The sequence below is a fragment of the Melanotaenia boesemani genome, chromosome 16 (assembly GCF_017639745.1).
Source record: "Melanotaenia boesemani isolate fMelBoe1 chromosome 16, fMelBoe1.pri, whole genome shotgun sequence".
NCBI classification, from domain to species: Eukaryota; Metazoa; Chordata; class Actinopteri; order Atheriniformes; family Melanotaeniidae; genus Melanotaenia; species Melanotaenia boesemani.
This window is the reverse complement of record NC_055697.1, coordinates 16,655,812-16,678,657: the sequence shown is the minus strand read 5'-3', so window position 1 is coordinate 16,678,657 and position 22,846 is coordinate 16,655,812. Positions and strand designations below refer to the sequence as shown.

The 22,846-nt window shown below is 41.6% G+C and overlaps 1 protein-coding gene across 2 annotated transcripts in view; it reads right to left on the bottom strand.

The window, feature by feature from the left end:
- slit1a (slit homolog 1a (Drosophila)) overlaps positions 1–22,846 on the bottom strand; it is an 83,037-nt gene continuing 60,191 nt past the window's right edge. The window contains exons 14-37 of one of the 2 annotated variants that reach the window (XM_042009649.1): positions 21,660–21,823; positions 20,667–20,690; positions 17,022–17,166; positions 16,839–16,913; positions 16,599–16,742; positions 16,347–16,490; positions 16,092–16,258; positions 14,190–14,322; positions 12,797–12,865; positions 12,643–12,714; positions 12,450–12,521; positions 8,971–9,042; positions 7,906–8,069; positions 7,693–7,817; positions 7,489–7,586; positions 7,223–7,362; positions 7,003–7,096; positions 6,762–6,899; positions 6,438–6,666; positions 6,219–6,349; positions 5,929–6,122; positions 4,768–5,056; positions 3,337–3,548; positions 1–3,235 (exon numbers count right to left, since the gene is read on the bottom strand). In XM_042009649.1, the coding sequence (XP_041865583.1) occupies positions 2,997–3,235; positions 3,337–3,548; positions 4,768–5,056; positions 5,929–6,122; positions 6,219–6,349; positions 6,438–6,666; positions 6,762–6,899; positions 7,003–7,096; positions 7,223–7,362; positions 7,489–7,586; positions 7,693–7,817; positions 7,906–8,069; positions 8,971–9,042; positions 12,450–12,521; positions 12,643–12,714; positions 12,797–12,865; positions 14,190–14,322; positions 16,092–16,258; positions 16,347–16,490; positions 16,599–16,742; positions 16,839–16,913; positions 17,022–17,166; positions 20,667–20,690; positions 21,660–21,823 (3,334 nt within the window). In that variant the 3' untranslated portion in view covers positions 1–2,996. The remainder of the gene's footprint in view (positions 3,236–3,336; positions 3,549–4,767; positions 5,057–5,928; positions 6,123–6,218; positions 6,350–6,437; positions 6,667–6,761; positions 6,900–7,002; positions 7,097–7,222; positions 7,363–7,488; positions 7,587–7,692; positions 7,818–7,905; positions 8,070–8,970; positions 9,043–12,449; positions 12,522–12,642; positions 12,715–12,796; positions 12,866–14,189; positions 14,323–16,091; positions 16,259–16,346; positions 16,491–16,598; positions 16,743–16,838; positions 16,914–17,021; positions 17,167–20,666; positions 20,691–21,659; positions 21,824–22,846) is intronic. The other variant, XM_042009650.1, reaches the window with a different exon arrangement.

Here is a 22,846-nt window from a genome sequence, read left to right as displayed (position 1 = left end):
TAAAAGCACACACATTTTAAGTTTAATTAATGAAAAGAGTGGAGGTTTGGTAAACATTTTGTCGGTGGCACTACATACATTCAGCATAATTGAGTTCAATCCCACCATCTGTCCTGCAACACAAAAGCAAACAGACAGAACCCAGTCGGGATATTTCTTAAGTTTTTGCACCATCTTAATACAACAGAGACATTGTGTTGTTCACAATAACATTTATGTATATAGTTCATAGAATGGAAAGTCTGTGTTTCTGGCTATATGACCAGATTACGGAATTACATCTCAATATAGCACAAGCACCACTAAGATGTCTACCAGGAAGTTGAATGCACCAGTCCAGTACAGATCAGTGCAGAGGAAGGAAAGGAGCCATGAAAAGAAAGTCACATTTGACTAAATGTGCACCTTTATGAGGCACACAGCATAAGCATGACAGTGCCTGTTCATCGGTATCCTTTACAAGATCTTCTGTAATGTTATTGTACACCACTGGCATCACATCAACAGCATGTAAAAACAAAGATGGGTAGCAATATAAACAGGAGCTGCGTGATGTGATGCTGAGCCGAGATCTGGGTCTGCAGCCGTTTACACCATTATGAGACATCTAGAGAAACACAATCCCAGTACAATGCCGTACTCCATCCTGATGGGCTGTCACTTTTTCAACAGGATGTGACTTCTATATCTTACACTGGAAACTAAATAACAGCTAAAAGTTACCACTTCATGAATAAGCATAGGTCATATTTATCTATACACATTTATACATTCAGGTATGACTGTTCACTGTAATTGGCACATTTTCTTCCTTTTTTTTCTCCTTTTTTTGTGTGTAGTTAACAAGTCAGAACTGACAGACAATGAAAATGTCCAGACTTTTCTCGTTATTGTCTGTCAGTAGTTGACATGTAATGCTTCACACAGTTGCCCATTCAAAAGAAATCTGAGGATGATCCACCGTAACATGATCAGTGTCCACAGAGGCAACTTCATCCCATTTCCTCCGGCTTGACAGCAGCTTATGATCAGTTGAGCTTGACTAAACTGAAAAAAAACACCTTTGTTCTATGGCAAATATCTCACCGATTCAAAGTAACATTAAAACAATCAGAAACCTTGAGACTTGATTGGTTAATTTTTTTTTTTTTTTTGTTTTTTTTGGGGGGGGGGGTGGTCTCTTAATCCCAGCACTGTACGCTCAGCTCCTGAGTCCTGCAGCAAATGAGGAATGTCTGTGCCACATAGGAGGAAAATACTGTTATAACTCGCTATTTAGTCGATTTTTTGCTGTTTTTAGTGATTATTTTACCGTTTTTTTTAAACCCCATCTTTTTGAAACACTTGAATGCCAGAAACATTTCTGCTATTTCACTTTACAGGAAAATGCCTTTAGATAAAATAAATAAAAACAAGCACAGACTCTCATGAATTAGATGTAATATTCACATGGAAGACAACATATACAATATTAAACATTTTACTAAATCAATACTGGCTCGTATACAACAAGGCCAACCCACTGCTGCATTTTTGGCCAATTAATGTAATTAATACCGTATTTGGAGAAGGTGAGATCAACAAATAAAAACACCAACAGAATTTTCCACCAGTCTCAACACTTTCAGAAAACAGACTTACTCTTTAACATAGAAAAATACTATACCAAAACGAAATACAAATATATATATATATATGTATATGTATATATATTAGAATCTGTTAGGCATTTTTATATAAAGGGGTTGTAGGGTTGGCTGGGGGAGCTAAGGGAGTCAAGATTACAACATGAGAAAAATATAACAAAAACAAAACAAATCATAAGAAATTAGGACAAAAAAACAGAAGGTGATTCTAAGATTTTTTTGTTCTTTAAGAAGCTCAACATTTTTGTTGGCAAACTTTGCTCCACACATGCAACAGTTTGCACAAGCTTGCAGCCATCAATGGGAGCTGGGTTAATCGGCCTCCTGCTCAAAGGGGGCGGGATTATGGAAAACATCCTAACCCTAAGGCGATACACGCTGATGACCATTGCTTACACTGCGCTGTTTGTCGTACGAACAAAGTACAACAGCTGCGCTGCACAAGCCTTTCTCAAGCTGTGCTGTGATTGTGTGTGTGCCATGCATGTGTGATCATGTACTTCAGAGATGTATGACTGTTGCTTTCAGTGCTGCTTGTCAGTGCAGTCTCTATTTGCAGGGAGTTTCTATGTTACGGTCACTCACAGCAAAACAAAAAACAAAACAAAACAAAAAAACAAACAAAAAAAAAAAAAAAAACTGTGACACCAGACCACCTAGTCTCGAAGCCATGAAATCTGCACTGGATTATGTGCCGCTCTAAAACCCTACATCCTCTTTCCTTCTGTTCACGTCTGCATGCGCATGTGTGGGTGGAGGAATTGCTACACTAAACTGATGGCAGTTTCAGCTCAACCCAAACTACATCCAGCACAGTCCAGGTGACCCAGCCAAGCTCAACTCAAGATAGCCTTGCCATATCAAACGGTCCAGCTCTTCTTTTATCTTCTTTTTCCCTCTGTCGTTCTCAGCCAGAGTGGACCCCACTGCCTCCTTGAAGTTAGGATGGAAGATGGTGGCCGAGCCATCTGAGGCCTCACGGATGGATGGGGAATTCACATGGGATAATTTGGACTAGAGGGATGCTTCACTCTGAATGAAACACTTGTGAAATCTCTGGACCCCTTGGAACAATGCTGCAGATACAATGGTTTTCTTGTTGTTGTCACTTCTACATTGTTGCTCATGATGTTGGTTTCTCTGTTTTACCCTCAGAAGGGGGAGGAAATGTCCTATTTTACAAACATTGTTGTCCATAATATATAGATAGAGGTTTTATATATATTCTGTATAATTTCTTTCTTGCTTTCCCTCCTCCACTTTCCTGCAGTCTTCTCTCTTCCTTCTTTCCTTCCTTGCTTTCCATCTTCTGCTCTGTGGCAGCGGCAGGAAATGTGATGGTGAGTGGTGCTAAATGCAGCCCATGCAGCCGCACTTGATGGTCTTTTCCACCTCCTCGCTAAATGAGGTTCCATCGCTGCATTCAAAGGTGTATTTCCGGCGTTTCATCCGCTGGCTAGAGCAGCAGGCCCCTGTGTCGCAAGCCCCGGTGCACTCCACCCAGGAGACCATGCGTGTTGTCTGGCAGATGGCGTACCCTCGCTGCACCTGGTAGAAGTCTCGCATTGCTTCCCCTCGACATTCAGACTCTTAAAGAATAGAAAACATTCATTTCATTATTTAACCATTTAACTTATATATACATATATATATATATATATATATTTACAGTTGCGCTGCTCAAACTAACCTGCATCACAGAGCTCCCCAGTGTAGCCACTTTCACAGTGACAGTATGCATCTCCCGTGTCTGAGATCTGGCAGCGGCCATGTTTGCAGGACAAGCGGCGGCAGGGGTTAAACAGCTCCCCTTGTTGGTTACACAGGGCGCCACGGTAACCTTCCTCACACTGACAGCGATATGACTCAGCATCCAAAGGGATGCACTTTCCATGTACACACCTAGTTAAAGACAGCAACTTTAATAAAACAACTTTAAAGTGCTCAATAAATCTATTAGTCCCATGCACATTTTAAGAAAAGAGGATTGCATTTTAATGAATAAGACCCCAAGTGGTGAGTAATGGGAATAAACCTAAATACTATACCTTTTATACTAAACCACAGTGCAGAAGTCAAATTTGAAATTTTGATGCTCCATTATACTGCATTTGGAAATATAACATCTTTCACATCTGGATATTTGTTTAAAGGAAATTGTCAATTAATCTTTCAGGAAAAAGCTTTTCTGATACTGTTGTACATTGCCACAGATTAAGATTTTTAACCCATAAGAGCCAAACGTAACATATTTAATACAGTTTCTGAGACATTTTCCATCACTTTATGGCAAAAACTTGGTTAAAAATCCTGTTGAACAAAACCTGATACTTGCCTTCTGCCCACTAATGGATACTAGGAGCAGAAATTTATTTGTTACATTTTGTTAAAATAAATAAAGATTAAATAAAGATTAAATAAAGAGCTCATTTCAAAAATTGGACTTGTCTTTCCACTTTTCCATGGGTCAGGCCTTAAAGAGTTAAATGTTATGTATAGCTGTTTATAAACCTAGTTATTCCAGGTCAGATCAACCATTGTTTTAAATACTTATATTTTCTCACAATAATGAATTTTATTCATGTTTTTCAAGTGAAAGATGAAATTTTAAGACTAGAATAACTAAAAGAGTGATGTTTTAATTTTTAACTTGAGTTATTGAGCAAGAATAGCATTAGTCTGATGAAACACAGGTGAAACATGCAGATATCTGTGCAGTTACAGGACAGAAGGTTATTTGATCTGACAGAAACTGAACTGTAAATTCAGACCTGTCTCACAGAGACAAACAGTCTAAAATGCACATTACGTTAGTTCTTAAATAGCTGTCTTTAGAAAAAAGTCATGTATTAAAAAGTAAAAGCATCAGTCAAAATAAACAAGATGTACATTTCAGGTATTTTTTCTTTTTTTTTCTTTTTTAACCCTTATAAACAATTAAAGCAAAAATCTGAACTTCATTCTATAAAAGTTTTCTCTAACCTGATGAATAATTCCTTTATGTATCTAACATTTGGGAGTTTTTCTTAATATGAACTAATGTTCATCTTAATAAACATATTTGATTAAGAAAAGAAAAAAAAGCATCCATCTCAAGTCTACAGGTTGCTAACATACGTACTTGCTTCCCTGGCAGGGGTTTAGAGCCGGCTGGTCACAGTGCGAGCCGCTCCAGCCTGGCTGGCAGTGGCACACTGGTCCCTGGACTCCATCAGGTTGGCAGATGCCATGAACACAGTACAGCTTCTTGCAGGGCTCACAGCCCGGTACCACGCCAGGTTTCATCTGGGTTTTGGTGAAGTCCTGGAGCTCATTGTTGATGTACAAGTTCTGGATGCAGCCGTGGAAACTGGAACCGTTCTGGATCTGCCAGAGACGAAAAGTGCCCGAGTGGATATCCACTGGCATGCCTGGAGAATGAGACGAGAAGGAGGTGTTTATATGTGTGGAAACATGCATGCTGGTTCACAAACAAACAGCTAACACAGGGCTGGTATGAGTGTAATGGAAAGAGCTGTTTTCAAACACGAGTGTCTCAGCAGTGACTATGAAACTGAAAACTTCTCATGTAACTTTTATATTTTGCATTAGCACCCAAAGACACATCATCCTTGAAACAGAGGACAGCAAAAAGCAGGAGTGAAAAAAAATTCTGTTGTGGTGCTGTATGAATGAAGAACAGTACGGCACAACACAGCACATCACAGTAAAGAGACAAACTGCACAATTTCTGAGCCACTCCTCAACAAACTATCCTGTCAGTCCAATTAAAGGTCTGCATGGAATCACATATAAACTATTATTTTTAATACTCTCATCAGCATTTTCACATTTTGCATGCCAGACTGTAAATGTCAAGAGTGGCTAAGTTACAAAGTACAAACAAATACGGTTACAGCTTGAGCAAAAATGCTAAATAAATGCAAATACAAAGACTGTGTCTGTTAGTTCCCGTGATACGGCCACTAGAGGGTGTAGTTTACACACAATTACAACATGCCCTAGAGGTGAGGACTGTTATGTGGTGTAATATATGTTCCATTACAAAAGTGTGCATGTGGCTTCTTGGAGGCCAATGCATATTTATGTGTGTTAATGTGTGGCCCCTAGCAAACACAGTCATGACTGACAGGTGGGATGGTGTGGGTGGTGGACAGGGCTTGGGTGGAAGAAGGATGGGTTGTAGGGTTGCATGGTTGAAGGGAGGGACTGGTTGCGGTGGTGACAAAGCGAAGGGGGGGGAGGGGTGGTGATTGAACAGTAGTGTAGTAGTTAAGAGTGCCTGCAGAGGAGGGAGGTGTGTTCTGGAGAGGGCCCCTACCCCCCACGTATAGCGGCGCCTCCCCGTTGAGGGGCCGCACCGCCCCAAAGCTGTCCATTGTGGTAGGGAGACCCCCGTCAATAGACAGGTTCACCATCTGGTCGAAGGTCACCAGCTCCACTGTGTGGAACTGACCATCGTTAATAGTCTCGGTACTGGTAGAGAAATAGGAAGATGGAACATAACATGGTCACTACAGTGAACAGAGAATACAATAAGCAATCTACAGCCTCACAAAACATCACTGTTACCTGTAGATGGCGTGGCCTGGCTGGCTGCCGGGGTCATAGCTGACCTTAACATGGCCTTGAAAGAGTTCCACAGCAATATGATCATTGTCTCCGTTGTACAACAGGATGCCGTTGTCCTCAGCTGTAGACACCTGCACAGAGAGCATTTTTGTGTAGGATTACTGACTGATTCAGGTTTTAGAAAATGTTGCATCAACATAGAGAAACAACAGTGTATACCTGCAGGGTGATGTTAGCTTGAGGCCAGTTCTTGAGATCAGACAGCAGTAGGTATGAGTCTCTGTCGATGAAGTTGACACTGACCAGCTTTTCACAGCGTGGTCCCCCGAACTCTGGAGGACATTGACAGAGAGCACGTCCTCCTCGCTCCACACAGGGGGCGCTGTTCTGACAGTCGGCAAGTTCACACAGCGACAGTGGAGACGGTGCAACCTCACACAACTGACCACTGTATGCAGAAAGTAAGGGATGATTTTTTCTTTTCTTTTTTTTATGGAAGATGTAAGTAAAGCAGAGGAAAATATAAAGATGGACTTTTCCCACCTGTATCCTTCAGAACAGATGCAGGAATATCCATTCAGCTCATCCACACATCGAGCTCCATTCTGACAGCGATGCTCCTCGCAGTCATTGTAGTCTACACTGCAGTCGTCACCAACATAACCAGGAGAGCACACACACCTGCAGAGCACAAATGCACCACTGAAATCAGGCAGAACACACACAAACCTACCTCCTAGTCTCTAACAAGCTGCAGCTGGAACTTCTGGCAGCAAACACTCACTTGGGTCCAGAGGAGGTGATGAGGCAGGTAGACTGATGTTGGCAGGGGTTTCTTCCTGGAGCACACATATCTTCCAATTCTTCGCACATCTCCCCTGCGCATGCATGATTACAAGTCATACAATAATTTGTCATTACAAAGCAATTTTATTATTTATATTATTTATTATTTATTTATAATGCAGCACTTCAATACTTTAAATCAAACTGTATGAACTAACCTGTGTAGTAGGGGGGACAAAAACAAGTGTAGTTGTTGACGCCATCGATGCAGGTTGCTCCATTCTCGCAGTCGTTGTCTTCACAGTCGTCAACGTTGATTTGGCAAGTGGGGCCTTCCAAGCCCAGTGGACAGGTGCAACTGCAACAAAATCAAAAACGAACAAACAAACAAAAAAAATGTACACCCTCATCATGCCAAGCTCAAAATGACAGGCAGATTTCATGCTTTTTTTTCTATGCTGATTCCAAAGCTAGCCTTCCTCACCTGTATTCTCCCTCCTCTTCATCGCCCACTTGGCAGGTTCCTCCGTTGGCACATGGGTTGCTAACACAGGCATTCAGACCTGTCTCACAGTTCTTACCCTGCGACAGAGAACAGAAAATACTGTTTATTTTTTGACAAAAGAAATACAGATTTATTTTTTTTCAAATGGCTATTCAGTATGTGGCAGCATTATGTTGCTTCTACCTTGAATCCTGGAGGACAGCTGCACCTATAGATCTCCATCAGGTCACTGTGGCAGATGCCGTGGTTCAGACAGGGATTGGACAGACAGGGGTTGCATTTAGCCAGCACTGCAGTATCAACCTCACCTGCAGAAATGCCCCCAAAATACAAATTTATTCTGCTGTAGTTACCAACAGCTGATGACTTATTCCTGTGTCCAAGATAAGAACCAACCTGTGCATTCAAATTTCTTTGCAGGTGTGGTGAGGAGCAGTTTGCCCTCCATGCCCTGTGGGCCAGCACAGCGAGCAATTCCAGGCTCTTTGTATCCAGTCTTCACCCAGTCAGACAGCCAGCGCAGGCGACAGTCGCAGTACAAGGGGTTAGCACCAATTGCCCTGATTTTATAGAAGAAGAAAAAAAAATCCCCTTTTGAGTTCAGGTTTGGCTGCAGTACACTCTACCACCAGCAGGTGTCCCCAAACCCTCATGGAAAACAAACTGGGAAACAAATAATTCTGCATCTCCAAGAATATTTTTTTTTACAGTTTAATAGTCAATGCCACTTTATGCCATGCATCATTAGAAGGAACGCTGCTTAATTATAGGCAAAGACGTGAACAGAAGGCACTCTAAGCCACCTCTGTCATGGTGGTTCTGAATCAATGGCCCTCTGTCCTCCTGCTGGATGCACAAACACTCCTAAATCGATGCTGTTCCATTACGGTGAAACACAGGCTCATCTTTCAGGCCGGGCCAATAGCTGACACCTGACATCTGCTAACATGAAAGCCACTTGACTGTGACTGCGGATCAATGGCTTCCCTCCATCCCTCTCCTTCACCCTGATTTCACGCAGCCTTGACTCCTGTACTCCTTTCCACAAAATGTCTTTGTTTATTTCCCCTTATCCTCCCTTCTTTCTCCTCAGCTCTGACACTGATTGGTCAATTGATCTATTGGTGATGAGGACCTCTATGCAGGTTGGCAGAGGATAAAGACACTTTTGTGCGGTTTTAAACGTACACAGTGACTACGCACCACACAGAAAATGTCAGACATGCATAAACAAACTAAAACCCACAGACCATTGGGAATGTGTGTGTTTCAGGGATGTCACATAAGGCTATAGGAGGGAGTGTGTTTCTTTAACCACAAAACTCCCGGACTATCTGATCAGAACCCCCCACCCGTACCTGAAAGTCTGCTTTTACATGGTTTACATTTAAAAAACTCAGCTCTAGGAGCAGAATTTATCACATGAAAGTCCACAGAGGCATGCAGTTGTTTCCCACTTACAAATGGGAAAGTGCAGCCACATCATTGAAGATGCCATCAGGAAGCTCTGAGATTTCATTGCCATGGAGAGATCTGCAGAGAGGAAGGAAGACGACAAGAAGACGGTCAACATGGTTCATTAGAGAGTACAGGTACATTAGAGTCACAGATAAAACAGAGTAGGCATCATTTCATTTCAGCTTCTTAAGAGTGAGCCTTTACTGCTTTCCTTCTTCTGTGATAGAGCATTTGTAAACATCCTCTTGGAAAATTTAATTTTTCAACTGAATGACAAAAAGATTAACCATGACAATTGCCTGTGCTGTAGTTTAACTTCACTTTCCAAAACATAAAACCAAAAATATCAGGAAAATATGTTGAGGAATATTTCACTGTTGTACATTAGCATGTTGTATTTCTGGTCCAGCTTTGTGCAGCTGGCAAAGATATGAGGCTCTGTGAGTCTGGAAAAGGTTGGTGTCAAGTTTCTATGTGTCTGGCTGGCAGGCCCAACAAGGGCACAGTGTGGGGGGGCTGCACCACATGTAGGACAACAAAAAACACAAATGTGATCTTGTGTATGTATAAATAAAAAAAATATACATCATTGTGTTTTTGTTTATGTACATTATTTGGCATCTCCTGTCATTTTCCTTGTTGTTCTTTGAGTACCATGAAGAGTGACAAGCCTTCATGGTCTAATGGCTTGATGATTGATGACTGCCAAAATCTGCCGGGTCATTACCACCTCAAATCCTCAGCTGACCACAAGCTTATGTTACAACTGCTCAGTCCACAGTAACAAGCCATGACACAACTGTGCTCTAAGCCTGGATGAAGATGTCTGATGTGCACAACAGGCTCTGACTTTTAACTTCTGTATGTATTTGATCTGTTGAGTAGAGCTGAGTCGTGGATGAGTCCAAGAAAAGGATTCAAAGAAGGAAGCTGGCCAGTCTAAGGATACAGGGCACCGCAGGGAAAATATACAATGTAGCTTGTCGGAGTAAACATGGTAATTAGCGTGTGTGCCGTGGAGAATGCTTATTAGTGTAAAGCGAGTGGGTGGGTTGTTGTAGTCAGAGGATTCAGAGGCCGTGAAGTCAGCAGCAGTGTGGCAGAAATCTCGTGGGAAATAGGAGCCAGGGAGTCTCCTGGAAGAAACCTGAGCTGCTCTCAAACTAACATTCAGATTTGACTTTTGTTTTTTCCGACTATATCATCGCACCAGTTCAAACTGCATATTCGGTCAAATGGCTTGGCACAGCTCTCTGAATTAAACTGACAAAAAAGTGATGACTGGCTGCACAGGCTGCTTCAAACTTTTCTTACAATTTTGTTCACCTGCCACAACTTAATGATTTGCAATTAAATGAGTCCCCAGAGCTGCCTGGCAATGCTTCAGCTTGTTAAATTTATGCCTTTACTTTTGTCTTTATCACATTCTTTCATATCACGTTTTTTTTTTCTTTTTCCCACAGGTTGCCCCTCAAACCGTGGTGGGCCACGCCCTGGCGCTGTCTCAGCTCACTCACCTCACACCTAATACCCAGCAGGCCAATTAGCAGCTTATTAATCTGTAGCTCAAAACCACAAGCATCACACACACACACACACAAGCACTCATAATCACACCACATCCATGCCAGGCTCAGACCACTGGCCTGTTTGAAGAACTGAGCGTTAATGATTCTTCTCCTCTTTACTGCTGTGTAAAGTCAAAGGTGCAGCTTTACGAAGGCTTTGGCACCTCGGCATGTGCGAGCATACACGAGCTCGTCCCTCTCCAAGCCGTCTTTGGCATCTAGTTGTGGTTTCGATGAAGCTTCCAAGTTTGAACTTTGAACCCTTTGTGGGGTCTTAAAGTTTAAGCTATTAAATTGAGATCATTGTCGCTTTGGTTTTGTTGCACCCCCACAGTCTTGCTTAGGAAAGAAAAGAAAAAAACCCTCCAGCATGGTACCAATTGACATTTAATGGGAGGCGTATGATTGATCACATTAGCAGTAAAGACATCAAAGTCTTAAGCTTCATTTGGACTCCCGTCTGACTGAGACAAGAAGGTAGTCCAGACAGTCTCTGTGTGTGTATGTGTCTGAGTTTGTGCATAGCTCTGAGCCTGCATGGTGCATGTGTGGCAAGCAGCACTGGGGGAGGGCCTCACATGGTGCAGGAAAATATTTTAGAGGCAAAGGTGGCGTGAGTGAGTAAGAGCAGAAATAACGGACGCAGCTTCATTAGAGATCAAAGCTGCATGCTTGGGCTAGCAAGGCAGCACAAACTAATGATGGCCGAGCTTCACTCTCATTTCATGCTAAAGGGGCTTTATGCTTGGTGTCTCGCAATGATCGGGGAGCTTTAGTCGAATCCCACCGTAAAAGGAGGCTTTGTTGTAGCTTTGTTGTCAGTAGTAAAAAGTGTGCCTGCTATGAGCACACATGGAAGGTGGAGAAGTCAACTCCCACACACATACTAACAGGCACTGAATCGGTAGATGACAAACATGAAGTCTATGCATACAGGCATGAACATATACACAGATATGCAAACACAACCTCATGGGGAGGGCTTGCAGGACCTGGTCTTAATTTCTCCTTGCAGAACTAAACTGCATACAGGAGTTTAAGTGCCATTGCTTTGTGCAGCTGCTGTATCTTTGGATGTAGTTCCAAAATCTGGTTTAATTTCGTCATCACGCTGTCCAACATAATTACTTTCTAAATCTTAGTTATTTAGCAGCCCATGGTCACTGAAAGTGCACAATCAATGACTTTATAACTTCATAAAAGTCCTGAGGTAAAGTTGAAGTCATTACGGTTAGCAGGGCAAACATTTTCTAGTAATCAATGTCAGAGTGATTTTGTACAGTAGGCTGTGGGGCCGCCTGCTTGGCCCTGATGGCGAGGCAGTGATGAGCTCAGGGTGCTTAGAGGTGAACAAGCAGACTGGGCACATTTCAGAGGAGGGGGTGTGGTTGGGAGTAGGAGCTGAAGCAACATTGCTCCTGCTGCTCCTGCTACTTCCACGGCTGCCGCTTAAACAGAGAAAAATAGGTCGGGGAGTGTGAGTGTGTGTCTGAAATTGTCATAACTGTCATAACTGTTCAGACATTTTCAGTCCTCAGGAGTCAATCAAAGATTCTCAGCATCTGCTCTACCATCTCTGTAGTCAGAGCTTGCTGCAAAAATATCCTCCTCAATGACTCGTTTAGCCTGAAAGTGCATCCTGTCGAGTTTTCAGAACGCTTCTTTCAAAAGGACTTCAATTGGTTTCAATGAAGCTGCAGATTTGAGCATTTGTCTCAAAATTTTGTGACACCAAAGAAACATCTCAGACATTTGATGTGCATGTGAAGAGGAGGAGTGAATCTCTCTCACACCACTCAAAAGCTACATTATTAATTAAAAAATAGATTTTAAAACTTAAAACCCGAGTAAACACAATTAAATGAATGCACTTATAGACACAGTGTTTGTATGCATTTAGGAATAAAAACTCACAGCAGTCGAAGAGAGTGCAATCCACTAAAAGCCATTTTGGGGATACATCGTAGGGAGTTGTAGCTCAGGATTCTGCAATGTCCAAAAAAATTACATATGTATGGAATATAAATCCAGCTGTCTTCATCAAAACGTCAACACTGAAGGAAAGAGTGGCTCTTCGCTCTGAGAGCTGAGGCCGATCAGGACTTACAGAGTGGTAAGTTGACTCATGTTAGCAAAGGATGAGTTGGTCAGAGAGTTGATCTTGTTGTTACTCAGGTCTCTGAAAAGAAAATGAAGACAACATGCATTCATTGCATCTATCTGTGCAACGTGACAGAGGAGAAAGACAGACAGAAACTTACACCAGCTGTAGGTATTTGAAGGTAGACAGTTCCTTTGGTACAACACTGAACTGGTTTCCATCCAGATACCTGAACAATAAGACAAAAGATCCCACAAGGAAATCATCTCGATGTTCAAAATGCAGTCTGAGATGCTATGCATTTGTTAACAGAAGGTTGTTTTAGGTGGACTTTCCATACTGTTGCAGCCATTTTATCTCATGTTACACAAACAGCTGAATGTTTCGTCTTTCAGTAACATCTTGTTTTGAGGTTTTTGACAAAATATTGAGTATCTCATGCCTGGCTGTCAGGCTTAGGCAGCATGAAATATGCATCCTATGTAAACATTCCCAGAAACATTGGGGGAATGTGAGTAGACTTCTACTGGGGCTGAAAAACTGGAAAAAGAAGAAGAAGAAGAAAAAAAGAATACTCTTAGTGACATAGTTGTGAATTTCCCACTTAAAATCAATTCCTGTTTCAAGTGACTGTGGTACAAACAGTTTGCACGTGTGATAACATTTCTGATTATGTTCAAGCCAGTGGAGTCGACATTGTGCCTGCAGGGATGCAATCACTCTGCTGACTGCTAACACAAAGTTCTACTAGTGGTCTGTCACTTTGATAAATGGCTGATTTAGGGCCTGCTCCTTCTGAGCAGAGCTGAAGGCTCCTGCTATTGTTGTTGAATGCACAGAGGGTGGGAAGGGCAGCTGCTGCGGATGGGGGTGGGGGGTTAGTTGGGGAGGCATTTGGGTTCAGAGGTAATGATAGGTAATGATGGTGCAGAGGATACTTGGGATAATGATGGAGTAGCAAACTCTCCAGACTAGATGAAAGCCCAGAACAGAGGGCTACACCTGGTCACACCTGCTGGGACAATGACAGGCCTTCAGGCTTGCACAGCGTGTGTGTGCATCAGTGTGTACGTAAGGGTGTGTGCACAAGAGACACTCAGAACCAAATGAGGCAGTATTGGAAAGTTCCAGACCTATTCCATTCCCTCCCCTTTCCATTGAAAACTGCTCATTAAACTGTCCTGTTGCTCCCCTATGCTCCCGTGGACAGGCTTTTGGCCCTAACACAAATATGCACACACACACACACACACATTTTGATCCTTGGCTCTGAGTGTGAGAGTGACATCAGTGCCCTGAAGGCAGCAAGGAACAGAGAAGAAGAAGAATGTCTGAGAGAATAACTGCAGGGTTTATTGACTCCTTCCCTTTCCTCCAAATGATGAGACGTTTTCTTTGCCTCCGCTGTTTTCACTGCTTCTTCAAGCCTCATAAACTAATCTTATTCTTATTTATATTGTCCCCCTTAGTTTCAAATCAAGGCAGAGGAAGGACAATAACTGGAAGTCAAAGTGATGAACAGGAATTAGTGTAATTAATATAAAGGAACTCACAGTTCAGTCACATTTCTGGGAATGCCTTTGGGTAGTATGTGGAGGTGCTTGTTACTGCAGCGCACCACGGTCTCCAGGCAAGTACACTCGCTGGGACACTGAGGTCGGGGGACACAGCTCGACTCCTCGTGGCCTGGGAAAAAGACGAAGGTTGAGGGTAGTCACATTCCAGGGAAGAACAAAAAGTTCAAATGAACAGGAGGCAAAACTTGATACGAATCAAATTAATAGATTAGAAAATAACGTAGAAAAACAGAGATTGTGTTCATAGTAAAAAAGGACGAAGCAAAGCTTTGCATGCAAAAGTTTGATTAACTTTTCTGCTGCATTGAACAGCTCAGTGTAGCAGAAAGGTGGCTGTCTTAAAGATGACACATTTATTTAACATTATTTCAAGCAAAAGCCCATATTTGATTCAAAATAACAAGAGCCGAAGGCAAAAACATAAAATGTTTTTGTACCCTGTGTGGTCAATACGCATTACAGCTGAAAATTTCATTATGTAGCTGCTAACAAACTGAGTCTTTATATTCTTTTTTGGAGGGTTTTCATCTCTTTTTCCTGTGTAAAACTTCTGTTGCTGGAATATTACTGATCCATTTAAATGCACTGTTCCTTCAAAGGTCCATCCACTGGTTCCTGAATATGATGTAGCTGGGAAACTGTAAAGGCTACAGGGAAAACCTTCTGTCATTTGTATATTTCAGTTCATTTTCCTCTAATTTCTTCATTTGTTCTTTTTTTTTTTGTACAGATATTTGACATTAGTGTTTAATTGGATTTATTCATGCATTATCCAATTGTTCCCAGTTTGAGGTTAAAAGTCCAAAGCATAAACACTCCACTTGCCTGCCTCTCAGCTGGAGAGGTGCCCTTTTTATATAATCCTGATGCTGTATCTCCAAACATGTCACCCTATGAGAGCTATACTGTAGCTCATCTTATTGATGAAGGTTTTCTTTGTGCAGGAGTTTCTGCACAATAAAGCAGTGCACCACCACTCCAGTCTTAAGCTAGTCTTAACTAGTCTTCCTAACTCTCCTACAAACAACTATTTGTTGTCTATGAGACCTGAACTCAACCCAGCCTGTTCCTGTTAAATTCAAACAGAAATAAAGAAACAGAAACCCGAAAATTCCTCTTTCCTCTAACAGCCTCCTCCTGCTTTGTGGGCAATAAGTAGTATAGGGAGTATTTAAGAGGTCTCCATAGCTGCTGATAGTTAGTTCACGGTAAAAATAGCTTGTTTCAGTGGCTCCAGTCTTAAATAATATACTAATATGTATTTGGTATCCTCGCCTTTCCATGTAACTGTAAAGGCAAGATGGTACCAACACATCACAGATACAGTGAGCTGGTGAAGCACTGAGGCCATGAAGGAAGAGGAAGTTAAACATGTGAAAAGTAAAACAGAACAGGGGTAGAGGGGCCTCGCTAATGTAATATCGACCAGTGAGAGCAAAGAATAAAAGCTGCCTGAGGCCCAAAGACAAGTCTAACAGTCATTCAGGTGCAAATTGGCTGACTGGTCAATAAGACAAACAGCTCAATAGCTTCACTCAGCTCAGCATCGACCAGCAGCTTAGGAACTGCTGAACAGCAATCTATTCAGTAAACAAAAGAGTCACACAATAGCAGCCATTATTTAAGATGATCTCAGACACTTTTTGCAGCTCTTGTTCATAACACATTGTGGAGCAGAGTAAAGAGTTCAAGTGTTTATCAGCCACAACCAGAAGTTAGTTTCATACATACTGAATTTTATCTGCCACATCAATGATGCTCATTTGCTTTCAAGGAGAAAAACAACTCCATTTAAAGCCAAAAAGATGCAACTAAACTGCAGTTTGGTGGAAATAAGGGTATAAAGAAAAGGAAGCTGTCTCAAAGTATGACACCCACCCTCTTCGCAGCGGAAGTCAGGCAGAGCCACATCCTGCAGGGGAATCTCCTTCAGGAAGGCTGGCCGCTGGCAGCGAGGGTTACCTGTCACAATCTTCCTACTCCTCAGCCAATCACCCAGCCAGGCCAGACGACAGTCGCAGTTGAAGGAGTTGGCCAAGAGGTTACTGAGGGAAAGGGGGAGGATTAGAACAGCTGAAGGAGAAATTAAACCTGAAATAAAAGATCATAAGTAGATATATGTCAGAAACTTACAGAGTGGAGAGAGTCTGTAGTGTGTCGAAGGCTCCAGGAGTGATTGTGGTTAGCTGGTTGTCATACAGAGACAGCAAACGGACGTTGTGAAGTCCTGTGAAACTGTCGTTGTGGACACAGCTGATCTTGTTGTTCCTCAGCATTCTTATTAGAAGAGAAATATAATACTGAGGTAAAAATCAGAGCCATTAGATACATTTTAGAAATACTAACAAGCACAACTGTGATGTTACACTTTTGTGCATCACTCACAGCATACGCAGTCCCTCCAGGCCTCGGAACATCCCACTTCGAACAGAGTCGATCTGATTGGCTGTGAGGTGAAGCTCATTGACAGATGACGCACCTTCAAACGTCCCATCCTCGATCTCTGTTATTTTATTGTTGCTGAGATTACTGATGGGGTGGGGGGAAACATAGGTTAAAGAATTAGGTGTACAATTTAGAGGTCAATTGTTGGAAACTAATTTAAAACAATAAAGTTTCGCCCACATTTTCTTCAGCTGGGAAAGATTCTTAAAGACTCCAGTTGCCTCCAGAGTGGTGATCTCATTGTTGTTAAGACGGCTAGCCAAAAAGAGTTGAACAACTTTAAGCATGTAAACAAATAAATCCATTAAAATAAAAAATTCTTAGTCTTTTCCTGTGTGACAGACTTATTTCCAGTTTCCTTACAGTTCAGTGGTGGATGAAGGGATGTGCTCAGGGATCTTGGTGAGCTTCAGGTTGGAGCAGTCCACTACGTTGGACTCACAGCGACACTTGGGAGGACACACTGGATCACTGTTACAGGCATTATTCAGACGGGTATCCTCTGTACCTGAAATGAAGAAGAATGCAAACATATACTTTTGTACCATATAATGACTCTGTTTTAACACATGCACCTCTCTTTCCCATGACATCCTTAGTCATGCATCTGCTCCATCCACAGCACTCAGTCCTGTTGGAAGCTAAGAAGAGGCTTCCCTACATCATGGAGCCCTAAGAACATCCTGCAGCTCTCTTGCTGCAAGTTAGAGATGAATCGGTGTGAAGGTGGAGCAGTGGGGCAAAAAGAAAGTGGATTTGGGCACCCAGCTTCAGTGAGGCAGAGGGCCCATGAGAGATGATGATGATGAGGGCAAGAGTTGACTGATGGAGTTGAAGAAAAGCAGAGGGAGGAAACAGAGGAAGGGAAGCAAATGCATGCAGGAAGGAGAAAAGGAAAGAGGGTGAGGAGACAGATTAGAAAAGAATGAAAGGTGAGGGGTGGTAGAAAGAGCTGATAAAGAACAAGAATGAGGCAGCACAGGGAGTGTGGGATGGTTTCCTGCTCCTCCTCTGTCTATGAATAGATGTTACGTGCCAGAAAAGTGTGCTGCCGGTTACATCATGGCTACTCAATAATGAAACAGCCCTGGGAGCTACTTAGAATAGTGTGTCTGCCTCCCTGCATCTCTGTATTGCGTCCCAGTGTTAGCGTATATGTGTGTGCGTGTTTGCCAAATGTTTCATTTAGAGAGAACTGACCAGCATTTTCTGTTAGGATATCATTTAATGTCCCATTCTCTTTTAGCACATTGCAACACTGTTCCTGAGGTCTGAAGATGACGTCAGCGGGACACCGTGGGGGACCCAGACCACATTCATGAAAACCTCAAACAACCAGGACAAAATAATATGGTTGGGAATCCAAAATCCCTACAAATGAAGCAGCATTTGAAACCACAAACTAATCCCAACCCCTCATCGCTAACTTTATTAAAGAACTGCATTCACAGAAACAACTTGCTGCATGCGCAGACATTTTCTGAAGTGGTGTCATTCCTCAGAGTGGCTGAGTGGATTGTGCAGACAGACACAGTAATGCTGGTCATTAAGGAACTTTCCCTCATTCAGCCAGACAAGGAAAAGGCATTTCCTGCTACACAGGAAGCAATGAAAATACAAGAAAAGAGCTTTGATCTTGAGGATGCAGCGGAGCCAAGGGAGATTTCGTGAGCCTGAGCCTGAGCCTGAGTCATAGTCATCGTCACAAGTGCGTAGCAATGATGCTTCTACTGTCAGCAGATTTACATGAATCTGGAGAAAACGGAGACCAGAAGGATGAGGTTTTTTTCCTCTCTGAGATGCAAAATGACTCATCGCTGGAGTTGTAAAAGCTTTCATAATTCCCTGCAGCTTGGTTTCTCATTATCAATGTACTATGAAGTTCTCGCGCTGTCAGTAATTATGTGAATTGTGGGGGATTTTACTGTTATCACTCAGGGAAGGTAGAATTCTTACTAATCACATTAGGCTTTGATCATGTCTGCTTACACTGTACTCCCATTTGTTCTCTAAGCCAGAGCAGAACTTTATCTCAATTTAAACACATTAAATTACACAGAGTCGTACCGACATTGACAATGACTCACACAAGCATGCACAGCACCAACAACACACACACACAAACACATATCACAGAGTTCGACACACATCGTCGCTCCTAGTTATTTTCTTGGAAGTGCTCTTGTTAAGAGATCCGGAAACATCCGCTGATAGGAATCTGGGTCCTCTGGTGAGCTTTATTTTCTTTAGCTTCGCTGATAGAGAGGACACGCTTTCCTTCCCGTCTTTCAGCTTTTCCCTCCCTCCTTTTTGTCCCTCTTGGTGACTGACTGAGTGTCTGTGCTAACGCCAAAGCAAAGAGATGCTTCCTTTTGACTCTATCTGCTGAGACTGTTAGAAAAATAGAGCTGAGAAGAAACAGATGCTCTCACATATATATATATATATATATCATTATTAAAGTTCACACATATGGTAGGTACACTCACTCTTGGGCCCAATTAGCTATTTTCATGTATATTTTTATATTTTTCATGTACTTTAAGTGACACTTTCAGCGGCACTAAGATTTCAACTAATTTTACCAATAAATGCCCAGTGTTTATTTAAGTGTAGACCATTTCCTCTGAAGTTTCTCCCACAGGGATGAACGACAGCTTATTACAACTTGGCGAGTCAAAAAAAGTTGGAACAATATGGAAAATAAAACACAGGAATCCCCATGTTTATTTTAACTTTAAGTTTACTGCAGACAGAATGACCTTATGATATTTCATGTTTTCATCCACTGCTTACTTTCCTTTATTAAAATGCATCTGTTTTTGCAAGCAGTCCTTCAAATATTACACTGGTAAGGGATTATTGTTGGAAACTATTGGGAATCACTACAATACAGAGTTACATTCACAAATGCCACTTTAAATGTTATTGTGCAAAAGAGAAGCTTTAAGTTGACCCTGTACAGAGGTAGTGTCAACTTGGCTGGGCTCTGAGGCATCTGAGATGGACCATCATACAGTGGAACCATGATCAGACCAATCAGTTTGCATGATCTTTAAAGAAGAAATGGATGGTTTGTAATAAGGACAAATATGTGACCCTCTGTTATTAGAATGAAGTCTAAAAACCACTTTTGTGATGGTGGCATTAACACAGAAAAGTACATTGAGATTTTAGAGTAAAATATTCTACTTTCAAGACAAAATATTTTCAGGGACTCTCATACATCTTTAAAAAAGACAATGCAAAAGCACATTCTGTGCATATTGCAAATGGCTGCAGAAGACAAAGGCATGGGGAATGGACTGGCCTGCCTGCAGTCCTCACCTGAACCCAAAAGTGAATGTATTTGGTATTTAGGAATAAAAAAGGGATGCTGTGCTGCAGTTTAAGACATGTTTGCATGAAGAACAGTACAACATAACTTAATTGCTTAGTGTTAACAATGACAGATAACTACTTAACTGTTATGAAAAGAAACATCAACATCACAAACTGGTTAAAGCTTCCAGTTAGTACTTATTTTTTATCTGTTGCAGATTTTTAATATAAAAATAGATTTATAAAAGCAAATTATATGAAACTGGTGAGGAAAAAACTTAATATCTGGGGTTTATACAGTCTGCAAAAAATATCTAAATCAAAGCTGAACCAGGACCTCAGTATGTAAAATGTACAATTTGGGGACTACTTTTCCAATCCTGCATTGTTTTTACCTGCAGACCAAATTGGTTACCTAGAAGCCTTTCTGTTCATCCACAGGCGGACTTATACTTAAAATTTTTTTTTTTTTTTTTTTAGCAAAACTACTTTGTTCTCTGCCAGGCTATTAATAGGAAGGATTTCAATAATAACAAAATGAAGACACAAGTTATAATAAAATATTCTTTAACCTGTGAGAAGGTTTGATGAAACAGTCAGCAATGGAAAAAGTGATGTCACCATATGGCTGCAGGTGTAAAATAAAAGAACGACAATGATAGGTGTGAACATTTACGAGCCACTCACCTGGGATGACGTACTGCTCTTTGGCTGTGATGGAAGAAAGAAAGAAAGAGGGACGGATGTCAGTGAGCAGTCAGGTTCGCATAGCTGTGGCATCGCTATGCTTCAAAACAGTCATATATATATATATATATATATATGGCTTATATATGACAGCACATGATGGTTAAACAGAGAAGCCGAGGGCTATCTCTGTTCATGGTAATATGGAGAAACTGGTGACAAAGTTAAAAAAAAAGAAAAAGAAGTGGTAAATATTTACCTGTTGCTAAGGAAAAGTGACATGGGGGAAAGAAGGACAGAATGAGACAAAGTAAAAAAGAGGGAAAAAGTTTAAAAACAAAAAAGGAAGAATGAAAAACTTGTGGAATCCCTTCCTCACCAGGTCTAGCCAAACAAACAAGGCTATAAAGAAGTTTTAAACCACAGTGGTGCAGAGTGCCAGACAGCACAACACACTGCATAACACAATGAGTGGGCACAATGTGGAGGCAGAATGAGGGGGCATGAAGGAAACATGAGCCTGGTGAGCAGAGAATGAGCAGCAACATAGAAGCTAGGTGGGACAGGAGCTTGGATCGGTGGGCATGTGCAGAAACTAAAGCTCTTATTCCAGCCTTTCTGGTGATCTCAGCTCACTGTGGTTAGATTGTGAAACCAGACTCATATTGTGGTAATACAGAGGGAGAAACAGCAAAAGTACTACATCTCATCTCCGCCTTAGCTTAGTCTGGATGGTGGGATTGATTTAGGAGCACCGGCACCACACATGATCGCCCCAATAAAACCTTTTGTTAAGAATGATCGCTCATTAAATGTGGTCTATGGAAGGGGGGACAATGCAGGCATAAAAGCCCCTCCTAGCAGAGGGAAAGAGAGAAGTTAAGAGTGGAAAGGTGGGAGGCAAGTCGTACAAAAACAACAAAGTCTGTCTGAAAGTAGAGTCCAGACACACAGACAGGGGAGACATTTGGAGCCACAGAGCCACCGTCCTACCGGAGCAGCGGAACTTCTTGCTCTTGATCTGTCCAATGCGTTTGTTTGCAAGACGGCGTGGGCTGGCACAGCGGGCGCCGCTGGTCTCGATTGGGTTGGAGCGAAGGTAGTCTGCCAGCCACTTCAGATTACAGTCACAAATAAACGGGTTCTGGGCCAGGTGACTGGAGAACAGAGAGGTGGAGTGGGAAGAGATGGAGAATAGAAGTGAGGAAATACATGAAAATAGTTTATATGACTTTCATGGGTTTACATTTGGACATGAGGGCCACAGAGCTAAGAGATTCGTCTGTAACTTGAGTAACACAAAGACTTTCCTTAGTAGACACATGAGTGTTTATGTCACTTTGGAGCCATTATTAATTACTATTAACATAATTAATTACTGGCTTAAATGTTATGATGACAGGATCATGTTTAAAGAATAAAGCTCATGTAATTTAATTAAAGGGAACGTTTGGATAATGACACACTTTTCTATTTAAGCTGTTCATCAAAATATTTTCAGGCCACAGTTACAATGTGAATATGATAAGAGGTTATTCACTTTCTAACTAGAGTTACAGCTTTTAAAAATGCTTTTGTGATGATTTGTTTGTCTTCAACTGCTGTTTGTTCTCAGGTCATTCTGACTTTAGTTTTGTCCTCAGTGAGTGAAAAGCAGCTCGATTAGGTTTAAATCAGGTGACATGGCCTCTGCAGAATTCCTCTACTTTACTTTCCACTTCTTTGCCTCCAAGTGTTTTACAGATGGTGTTGTATGCTTGAGAATAATTCAAAGTCTTTCACACTTTTTGGTTCAGGCTTTTCGATGGTTTGCAGCTTGTGTTAAATCCTCATGAAGTTTTCTCTTCATGGTTGACTTGGATAATGAAATACCGTCCTTCTAAAGAGTTCTTCACTTGACTGGATGTTAGAAAGAGCTTTTCGTTACGATAGAAAGTATCCCGTGATCATCTACACTTCAGAAAGCTGTTGAGTTGTAGAGCTTGTTGATCTGCTCCTCTTTTCTCAGAATTTCTGTTTTCTGGCTTAAATTATTGCAAAATATTTATGGAATTGTCCAAAAATGTTTATAAAACAGCTTTTGAGTCAACATTTCAAATGCGTTTCACACCCTGAAAAAGTTTGATTTGTAATTTGGGTACTCTTTTTCCTGAATATGTTTTGTAATGCAACTAGAAAGT